At 36.7% G+C, this 12,015-nt stretch overlaps 1 protein-coding gene across 1 annotated transcript; it reads right to left on the bottom strand.

Moving 5' to 3' along the window:
* Positions 1–11,104: 11,104 nt before the first annotated feature.
* Positions 11,105–11,515, bottom strand: LOC123530799 (growth/differentiation factor 7-like). The gene has a single exon (XM_045311573.2). It carries the CDS (start codon positions 11,513–11,515, stop codon positions 11,105–11,107), a length of 411 nt encoding a protein of 136 aa, XP_045167508.2.
* Between the last annotated feature and the right edge of the window lie 500 nt (positions 11,516–12,015).

Genomic DNA, 12,015 nt, shown 5'->3' with positions numbered 1-12,015 from the left:
TCAAAAATATTATTTTATCAGCGATTTTAAGGTATAGGTCCATGTTTCGGAGAACAAAATTCGAACGTCATCAAGTCATAGAAAGAAAGCATTGTTTTACATGAAAATTTAACAGCATATAAAACATTTATATTATTCTACAAAACCATTGTCAATTTACTCATATATGCATTGAATTCCGGAAAGGTTCTGCCTGAAGGGGCCACACTTCTGGACAGTTCAGCGCCTTTAAAAACTCACCATTGTAGCTCCTATCGCCGGGTTGCTCAGTTGTAATGATAACAACATTGGTCGACAGATTGTAGCTCATATCGCCGGGTTGCTCAGTGGTTATGATAACAACATGGGTCGACAGATTGTAGCTCATATCGCCGGGCTGCTCAGTGGTAATGATAACAACATGGGTCGACAGATTGTAGCTCATATCGCCGGGCTGCTCATTGGTTATGATAATTACATGGGTCGTCAGATTGTAGCTCATATCGCCGGGCTGCTCCGTGGTAACGATAACAACATGGGTCGACAGATTGTAGCTCATATCGCCGGGCTGCTCAGTGGTAACGATAACAACATGGGTCGACAGATTGTAGCTCACATCGCCGGGCTGCTCAGTAATAATGATAACAACATGGGTCGACGGATTGTAGCTCACATCGCCGAGCTGCTCAGTGGTAATGATAACAACATGGGTCGACAGATTGTAGCTCATATCTCCGGGCTGCTCAGTGGTAATGATAACAACATGGGTCGACAGATTGTAGCTCATATCTCCGGGCTGCTCAGTGGTAATGATAACAACATGGGTCGACAGAGTGTAGTTCATATCGCCGGGCTGCTCCGTGGTAATGATAACAACATTGGTCGACAGATTGTAGCTCATATCGCCGGGCTGCTCCGTGGTAATGATAACAACATTGGTCGACAGATAGTAGCTCAAATCGCCGGGCTGCACAGTGGTAATGATAACAACCTGGCCGACAGATTTTCACTAAATTATCAGGGACAGATACGTAATACAGGATACAAACAAAACGATAAAAACTTTATAAATACAATGTCAAAGTAGGGGTTTAACAATATACAGTCATGTCAAAAGCAATGCTTGACAAACAATACATATTTAAGTTTCACTGAAATGGACATGATCACCTGTAGATATATTATATATAACTACAAAAATGAATATTTATTGTTTTATGAATAATTACTGATTAAGGTTATGAATTAATTTAAGAGCCCGCGGGTTTGGTAGTAGAAGATATAACTTTGTAAGTCCAATGAATGTAATTTGTCACGTCTAATTTTTGAAGCCAATATATTTACATGATTTAATCAAAACGTGAGTATAAAGGGCTATTAATGTTTCGATATTGAGAGTTTGTTAATTTCATGACGATTTATGTTAAGCTTTGACTCGGGGAAAATGTTGAAGATTTTTTTTGTAAATTATTGCCAATAAAATAACACAAATACTTTTGTTTGATGACATATTGACTCATTTTAATGATAAATTTCATGTGTTTATTGGACTACAATTCTAACCCGTTAACTGAAACCTTTTTTTAATATTGTTGTTATTGAAAAGATCCATTAAAGAAAGTTATTTTGGCGTCAAATGAATAATTTGTTTTCACAACAGACAACTAGTGTAGAATTCCTATCGAAGAAAGGACATAAGATTTGTAGAAATGAATATTTATTTATTTCTATCAGTAAAGATATATACTAGTAATAAAGCTGTTATATATGTCTCAGGCATTTTGTTCCAATTCCAAGGAAGAAGTCTATTTATAAAACTAATACAAAAAATGCCAAGAAAGTGTCATGAATTCCCTGTCCAGAGCACAGGAACTAGCAGAAAATCTTGTTGGGCTACTAATATTTTTATCACAGCATGTCCGCAATAATAAAAGAGATAAAATCCATAATTTAACTAGTTTTATTAATTAAACTCAAATGAAAAAATTCCAGCAGAAAAATCTATTAAAGATAATTGCTATTTTATAAAATAAAACCCGTAACAAGCTAAGTATATGGTTAAAAGTATGAAATCCTATATTGATTTACCTATTCCATTCAGATGTAGTATACAAGCACTAAGCAAATATTGCCAAGTCATCCAAAATGTCCGAGCTACAAGACAAAAATATTGGTATCCCATTTGGCTACCAATTAATTTGCATATTTCTCAAGCCCTGCAAGACACATTAAGTATTAAAGCTACTTTGATGTATAGAAAAGCTCGGACACACGTGTTATGCTACCAGCCAAATGCCAAATCCTCAAAAAAAATATTTCATCAGCGATTTTAAGGTATAGGTCCATGTTTCGGAGAAAAAAAATCGAACGCATCAAGTCATAGAAAGAAAGCATTGTTTTACATGAAAATTTAACAGCATATATAAAATATTTATATTATTCTACAAAACCATTGTCAATTTATTCATATTTGCATTGAATTCCGGAAAGGAACTGCCTGAAGGGGCCACACTTCTGGACAGTTCAGCGCCTTTAAAACTCACCATTTTTAAAAAGCTGTTATATATCTTCGTTTTGATGCATTTGCAACATCGTGCGAGTGTTTAAACTTTACATAAATAGGTAAAACATCGTTTTTGACAATTGTTTACATTTATTTCTTTACAAATGGCATTCTTATTTAAAGGGGGACAACTCATTCAGAATATTTTAAGTATCCAACTCTGTCGGGCAGAACAGTTAAACATGTATGTGTCTCAAGATGCTGTTCATTTACTAAAAAAATCTGTCATTTTGTGATGTACTGCTAAACCTTAAACATTTCATTTTCATTGTTGTTTGTACATTGACTGCTTTGGATAGTTGGTATGTTCAGGGAACGTTGATCAGAAGTTAGTGACGTCTCATCTCTTAATAACAAATGTTGATATACTGGTAAGAGGTAAAGCTGGTAGAGACGAAACAGATGTACCCAGATGAACCTTGTGAGATCAAACCTATTAACTCTCCAAGGAAAGAATTCAACTGATTGGAAATTATGACCTTCGTTATATATTTATACACATGACATCAAGATATCGATATCGTAAGTGATAAAACAATATTGTTTTAGCTAGAAATCCCGGACACGTTACATCTGTCTCATGACTAATTTGTGCTTTGTGTATTTTCACCTCTCGTGGAGGCGGACCTTAAGATTTATTAAGTGATTCAATTGATTATTTACGTATATACATGTATTAGCCGGAAAGGTTCTGTCTCGATCGGAAGTGTATCATATTTTGTAAAGGAATCTGAATATTATTAGTCGCCAAATTTTTTATCCTAACTAAAGTTTTCGAATAAGCGCTGGGCTACCGCTCTGATTGATGACATACGATCTGGGTAATATGAACCATGTAGATCGGTGGCTAGTGCGTTGACTACGTAGCTGTTGAGATAGTGTTGTCGTTGTACTGCGGTTGACGTAGTACTGTTATAGTCGTAATACTGCTGTTATCGTTGTATTGCTGTTGTCGTGTCGTAGTACTGCTATTGTCGTAGTACTGCTGTTGACGTAGTATTGTTATAGTCGTAGAACTGCTGTTATCGTTGTATTGGTGTTGTCGTGTCGTAGCAATACTATTGTCGTAGTACTGCTGTTGACGTAGTATTGCTGTTGTCATAATACTGCTGTAGCGTAGAACTGCTGTTGCCGTTGTACTTTTGTTGTTGTAGATCTGCTGTGGTTCTAGTACTACTGATGACACAGTAATGCTGTTGCATTGCTGTCGTCGTAGATCTGTTGTTGTTGTAGAACTGCTTTTGTCTTAGTACTGCAGTGTTTGCAGTATTGCCGTCTACGTAGTACAGCTGTTGCCGTGATACTGCTGTTGTAGTATTACCACTGCTCCCATTGTATTGCTGTTGTCGTAGTATTGCTGTTGCCGTAAAACTGCAGTTAACAAATTACTGCTGTTGTTATTATATTGCTGTTGCCGTAGTAATGTTGTTGCCGTTGTATTGCTGTTGTCGAAGTTTTGTCATTGTAATAGAACTGCCTTTGTTGATGTATTGCTGTTAATATAGTATTGTTCTTTTCGTTGTATTATTGTTGACGTAGTACTGCTGTTGTCGTTGTACTGCAGTTGACGTAGTAGTATTGTTGTCGTAGTACTGCTGTGGACGTAGTACTAAATTTGACATAGTACTGTTGTTGTCGTAGTACTGCCGTTGTCGTAGTACTGCTGTTGTCGTAGTACTTCTATTGTCGTTGTATTTCTGTTGTCGTAGTATTGCTGTTGACATAGTATTGTTGTTGTCGTTGTATTGCTGTTGACAAAGTAGTGTTGTTGTCATAGTACTGCTGTTGTCGTTCTATTGCCGTTGTCGTAGTATTGCTGTTGACATAGTATTGTTGTTGTCGTTGTATTGCTTTGACAAAGTAGTGTTGTTGTCGTAGTACTGCTGTTGTCGTTCTATTGCCGTTGTCGTAGTATTGCTATTGACATAGCAATTGTTGTTGTCGTTGTATTGCTGACATAGTACTGCTGTGGACGCAGTACTAAATTTGACGTAGTACAGTTGTTGTCGTAGTACTGCCGTTGTCGTAGTACTGCTATTGTCGTTGTATTTTTGTTGTCGTAGTATTGCTGTTGACATAGTATTGTTGTTGTCGTTGTATTGCTGTTGACAAAGTAGTGTTGTTGTCGTAGTACTGCTGTTGTCGTTCTATTGCCGTTGTCGTTGTATTGCTGTTGACGTAGTGCTACTGTGGACGAAGTACTAAATTTGACGTAGTACTGCTGTTGTCGTAGTACTGCTTTTGTCGTTGTATTTCTGTTGACGTAGTATTGCTGTTGACACAGTAGTGTTATTGTCGTTGTTTTGCTGTTGACGTAGTACTACTGTGGACGTAATACTGCTGTTGTCGTAGTACTGCCGTTGTCGTAGTATTGCATTTGTCGTTGTATTTCTGTTGTCCTAGTATTGCTGTTGACATAGTATTGCTGTTGTCTTAGAACTTCTGTTGTCGTAGAATGCTGACAAGAAACGAGATATCTAGCGTTTGCAAAATAATGCTGTTGCATAGGTATTGTCCTTATACTGAGACAATATCTACCTAACTTTGCTTGCTGAAGCCATACTGTGTAGGTATATATCCTTTTGGTCGACAAAATTTCCAGCAATCTGGCGGGACACCCAGTCATATTTATTGAGTGGCCATAGTGTGCCTATTCCACCTTTGAATCGATAATTCTATAGATTTGGGTATTGTATAATGTATAATCTCTATAATTCGAGGTATTTGACTGGATAAATAACAAAGAGTGTTACACGTTTGTTTTGAGTCATTTATTTTGGCGTAATTTCCATCAGTTGTGAGATGGTATATTTGGGATATATTTTACATAAAAGACATGCAAATCATTGAAATATATAAAGTAATGAATGTCAATTTCCTAGAACTGAGTTTCAAATATACATCAAATACACTTATCCAGTGTTCCTAGATTTTGTACCAGTACAAATCTGTTCTCCGCAAGTAACTGCAACTTACCCACATGAATCAGAGGTGTAGGACGAATGATAGCAGACATTATGCGTTTTATCAAATTGTCACGGAAAACATACGTCCCGCCCGGGGATCGAACTCATGACCCCACGATCCGTAGATCTGCGCTCTCCCAACTGAGCAGGCGGGTTGCAATATTATTTTAGTATGATAAAAGAAAATAACATTTTTCCCAAAGTGACAGCAGACGGAGTGGAATTTCATGGTTCTATTTCTAATCACGTGTAACGACATTTGGGCACAAAACAGAGACTCAGTTTTATAGATTTCTTTATTTTGGACCACATTTTCGCACATGAGGTAATAATTTCGCCAAAGATGGCGCCGATCATTACCGTATTTGTATGATTTAGACATGAAATTACGATGAATTTGTTAAATCCGTGGCATTTGAGATGAAGTAGTGCTTATATTACCTTCTGTGCATTAAAACAATATCTAAACTCTAGTAAAACACTCGAAATTTGCGAAAACTTGCACATAGGATGACATTTTTGTCCAAAAAAAAACGGACTTAGGGTGGCCTCTGTAAAATGCGTATTTCTCGAATTTTACAAACGACTTCGAAATTGAACTGCATAGATTGTCTTTACTGAATATAAATGCAAAAATTGCCGAAAATTAAATATAATAGTTCTTTATAGGTTATATAGCAGTAATTCGGACATCCGTGGTGAAATCGAAAAAAGTCCCTAATGAATAGATTCTAGTTTTTCATTTTTTTGCGCATATAAAAGGGAGCCAAAAGAGCATTGTTTCACTCGTGGAAATATGTTACGTAAGATACTTTTCATGCTTATATTCGCACGTTTTCGAGTTGTTTACTTGAAAACAAAAGTAGGGTGTTGAATCTGCGGACAGCTTTCTGATTTCCGGCAATATAAGAATATGAGGCTACCTGATTTCAGTTGACTTGCATTTTACTGTATACTATTCACATCCCTTTTTCTTTTCGTTTTCTTGAAGTAAATGTATGGATATCTTGTAGAAAATAGGTATACGGCGGAATGAAAATCTAGAAACTGAATCTAAATTAATCTGAAGTAGCTGAATTTTATATGAAACAAAGAACAAGTTCTTTTATTGTTATATAGCTTATATCGCTGTAAAAAATCATATGAGCCGTGCCATGGGAAAACCAACATAGTGGGTGTGCGACCAGCATGGATCCAGACCAGCCTGCGCATCCGCGCAGTCTGGTCAGGATCCATGCTGTTCGCTAACAGTTTCTCCAATTCCAATAGGCTTTAAAAGCGAACAGCATGGAGCCTGACCAGACTGCGCGGATGCGCAGGCTGGTCTGGATCCATGCTGGTCGCACACCCACTATGTTGGTTTTCACATAGCACGGCTCATATGGTTGCATAACATTCGACTGAAGTTAAAATCATTCAAAAAAAGGCGATTTTCATAAATATTCAGAGGGGTATAACACTTGCAGACTTAGCGTCGTTGCAATACAATAGTTACTTGTTTTGTTTTAAGGTATGGTAGTTGCGATTCATTGCACATACATCTATTAAAGATCAGCGTAGGTCGTAGTGTTATAATTATCTAATAGCGAAATGATCGGTCATTTTAAAAGGTGACTTGTTTAAAATTAAGTGAAAGGTTTTAAGGTTTTATACTTTATTAAAGTCTCTTCCAATACAGTGTCATAAAATACACAACACATATTAAACATACAATACACATGATTGGCAATTCTATGTCTAGAATGACAAGAGACTATAGATTAAAAATACATTACAAATTACACTATAAGAATTATCTTTACACATACATTACATAGTGCACCAAAATGCACATTTTATCATATCTGTATTTACACGATAAAAGATAGATAACCAATGCTAATCAAAATATAAGAACTGCCATAAAAATTTAGTAGTTAAGACACTGAAGAATGTAAATCGGGGCCCTAATGCGCTTGATAAGAAACATTTTAAAATACCATGTATCATCCCTGATCAGATCAGGGGTGAACAGATTAGCATTGATTAACTATACTCATAATAAAACGTTACGTTCATCATTCATAAAACATTAATGTAACATTATTTACAAGTAAATAAAAGACGACGTTGCAAAATGTTAAAACAGGTTTTGGCACTGTAACGTATCATTTCTTCTTTGGTGAACAAAAATTTCAATTGATCAGCTTTAGACATCGTACTGAAAGAAGTATCAACAGTATTTGCTTTTGCAAATAATGATTGACGCAAGTCATCATACAAAAAGCAATCAAGAAGAACATGGCCCTCATCTTCAATATTGCTACAGAAAGGACATTTTCGTTCCTGTACGCCTAATCCTTCATAACGTCCAGTTTCAATGCGTATTGGAGCGACGCCACAACGAAATTTGCTAAACGCTGCGCGATGTCGTGGAGACATAATAAGTTTACAATACCTTTCCGCACGATATTCGCTTTTAAATAACCGATAAGTACGCAACTTATTTCCACCTCGACCGGAAGAACCTGTAGCACTATTCAAAGATTCAAGCCAATCTGAACAATGATTGACTTTTAATTTTTTCGTGACTAAGTTGACAACTGTTTGTTTAGGAATAACAATACTGATATCACAATACTAGGGAACACCACAACTAGTCAGCATAGACTTTACATAAAAGAACCAATTTTTACACGACCTATTTGCCCTAGATGCAGACCAAAGTGCAACCCGCTTATTTATCCTACTCTCATGCATTTTGGACATCCTGGCCAAATGGATAGAAATGGACTTCCAATGTCTTACATCTGGGGATACCCAACCCATTTCGCCCGATACCGCTATGTTCGGCGTGTATCTACCGACACCTAAAAAGAACCGCATCGCACGGTACTGAACCGCGTTAATACAGGAGTATGAACGGTATCCCCAGATTGCAGAACCATAACTGACTAATGGCCAAACTGTAGAATCATACAAATGAGTATACACACTATAAGGCAGGCCGCCAACCGATTTACATTTAGCGATTAACAGACCAAGGGCACAACTTGCACTTTGGGCTACCGCTTTTGCAGTTATATTATAATCCAAGTTTTCATGTAATAATAAACCCAAATACATATATCTATCAACAACCTGTAGTATATCATCACCACATATAAAAATACAAATAGTTCTGTTAACAGACAATGGTCGAAATTGCACAATTTTACTTTTACTGCAATTTATATACATATCATTGGTGTTGCACCAATCATGAAGTGCATTAATCAAAAGTTGTAAATCTGATTCATTTTTTGCTAACAAAACAATATCGTCTGCATACAATAGTAAGCATATTTTCTCAGATCCATACTCAACACCAACATTTAAAGACTTTAGATAAATTGCTAGATCGTTTATATGCATGTTAAATAAAAGGGGAGATAATATACAACCCTGACGTAATCCCGACTTCACATTGAACCAGTCGGTATGTTTAAAGTTTACTCTAACACATGAATATACAGAAGTATACAATGATTGTACAGCAGATAACATTTTACCTTTAATACCAGTATCAAATAGTTTCTTCCATAGTAAATCTCTATTTATATAATCACAAGCCTTTTTTAAAATCAATAAAAGCTGAAAATGTAGACTGTTTAAGTTTTTTCCTTGTATCAATGATGTTGGTTAAAGTTGACAAATGATCAATTGTACTTCTATTCTTTCTAAATCCATTCTGCTCGTCGACAATAACGTTATTACTTTCAGCCCAACTACTAAGTCGTTTGTTTAAGACGTAACAATACAATTTATATACTGAACATGACAGAGTAATTCCCCTGTAAGACAAAGGACTTCTAGGATCCAGACTAGCTGACTTAGGGATTGGGTTGATAACACTTTGTCCCCAAGCAGTAGGGATAGTACAATTTTTAAAACAAACATTAAACAGAGCATGTAAAAATAAAACTGTGGTGTCGTTTTGCAATGCTACAGTTGGTATTCCATCAATACCACATGCTTTACCGTGTTTACCATCATCAACAGCCTTTTTTACTTCAAAAACAGAAATATCACTATTAAAAGTAAGACTATCATCATCAACATTTACAAAATTATGGTGTTCCCCAGGACTAACTAAAACTGGATTGTTTAATAGTGAACTAAATTCTGTTTTCCATTTATTTAAAATATCTATAGTATCAGATGACACAGTGCCGTCATCAAGTACAGCCTCATTAGGTACAGATTTCTTATTAGCATGTGCAATACCAATTTTACCAATACTTTTCCAAAAGCTTGTTTTATCAACATTACACTCGTCCAATATATCCTGCTGAATATTGTACCAATGACGACGCTTGGCTTTCTGAACTTCAGCATCAAACATTTTACGTAATTGAACATATTGTGCTTTAAAAGTAATTCTATCGGCTCTAATATTACAATGAAGCCAGCGCTTTTCTGCTACAGACAAATTAGACCAAAGCTCTGATAGCTGAGTGGTCCACCAGGGTTTACCTGGACGATGCTTTCTAGAACAGTTTACATGTCCAGTTTTTATACGTTTGTATGGAATATTACTATACACAGCATTTTTAACAATATCACACCATTTATCAAATGCAGAATTTACATCGTTTTGCGTTCGCATACCACGTTCTAAAGTATCAATAGTATTATTAACATCCAGCAATATAGCATCATTGTACATAAAATCATTACTAAAATAACTTCTATCAAATTTATCATATACTTCATGAGAAACATCAATATGTTCAGAATTATTACCTGACATTTTACACAAAATATTCCAAGATAAAAGTGAATGATCAGGTATGGACGACGGAGCAAGACTTTTAATATTGCCACACTTATTAATAACATCTGATGTAAGACTCACGCGAAAGTCTGAAAAACAGTGTATACTATTATGCGGTACCAAACAATAGTCCACTACAGATGCCCCTTTTACAGATACAGATGTAAAATCATTTTTTACAAAGTTTCTACCATTTAATACACAAAAATTTGAGTTTACTAAAAACTCAATAAGAAGTTCACCATATGCATTTACAGTAAAATTTTTTACATCTCTACTAGATAAAGTATCGATACCAACAATGTAATCATCCAGATCGCCTATTCGACTATTTAAATCCCCACATATGAACATTTCACCTTGAGGTTGAAAAGTATAAACATCAGTCAGCAATTTATCATAATAACCATTTACATCAAAATAACGTGACGAGTTGTGTGGCGGTAGATAGCATACACAAGGAAATATATTCAAATTATCATATTTATGCGACAATTTCAGCCACAAGATACCCTCAAATGAATTTTCAGCCATAGTAATGTCAAATATTTCATACAGAGATTTCTTGATAAAAAATCCAACGCCACCGGAGCCATTACGTGCATTTTTATGAATATGTTTTCTGTTAAAACCAATCCAGTTATAACCATCTAAATGAATTACATCAGTTTGAATTAAATGAGATTCGGCTATGCCTAAAATGTCAAAATTATTATCTAAAACACATTCAGATCTAAGATTAAAATTATCAGAGTTTCTATTAAAATTCCACCCTTTAACGTTCCAAAACCCGGCACGTAACTAATAGTCTCTCCTGCCACTGTTCCATCCCTGACGGCCATTACCCCGACCGCCGTTACCCCGACCGCCGCTACCACGACCGCTGTTACCACGAACGCCGCTACCCTGCCCTGAACGTCGACCTCCGCGCACAGTGGTAAACCCATCCTCACGGTTCCCGTAACTATGACCACGCTTGTCAGCATGGTACCCACGATCCCTGCGATCCCGAGAATCATTCCAGCTCCTATCATCTACACGCTGATCACGTGCAGTATCATCTGCACGCTGATCACGTGCTGCAGTGGAATCATCACGACGACTGCCCTGAGTACCTTCACGCGAACCCCTATTTCCAGGATTAACACTGTCATCACGTGACCTTCGAGGAATCACACGTGACCCACGAACTGTAAGACCGTGGGACTTCATTGCGCTGAGAATGCTTCGGAAGTTGTTGGATAGGACACGGTCTGCCGGAGCCTGATCATGATGAATGAACACGCTTGAATACTGACTGTTAGATTTTTACGACTTTTTCTCAAACCTAACCTTTCGTTTTTCATCATGCGATTTTAATTTTGCTATAATAACACCTGGCTTACTTGGATTTCTAGACTTTTTCCTTTCGGCTTTCTCACATTTCACATCCCGAATACGTAGACCATCCTTAAACAACTTGTTCACTTTCGACTCCACAACCTCGTTATCAGACTCCGGTAGATCGCGTATCACTATGTTCAACGTTTTGTCCGTACTGGGATCCTTAGAAACATTCACAGTGCTATTAGTAGACAAGGATTCAATCTTTGCATTCAAAGTCTCTATCTCCGACTTGCATTCGTCTCTAAACGACCCAATCGCCTCCTTAACGTCCGAATCCACAGCCAAGCGAATACGGTTTATCTCCTGAGACACGCGCTTGTCCAGGA

This window comes from Mercenaria mercenaria, chromosome 11 (genome assembly GCF_021730395.1).
Source record: "Mercenaria mercenaria strain notata chromosome 11, MADL_Memer_1, whole genome shotgun sequence".
NCBI classification, from domain to species: Eukaryota; Metazoa; Mollusca; class Bivalvia; order Venerida; family Veneridae; genus Mercenaria; species Mercenaria mercenaria.
This window is presented reverse-complemented; position numbering and strand designations above follow the sequence as displayed.

Bases quoted from the DNA above. Each gene is read 5' to 3' on its own strand.
- LOC123530799 (XM_045311573.2), bottom strand. From the start codon at position 11,515: ATGAAGTCCCACGGTCTTACAGTTCGTGGGTCACGTGTGATTCCTCGA.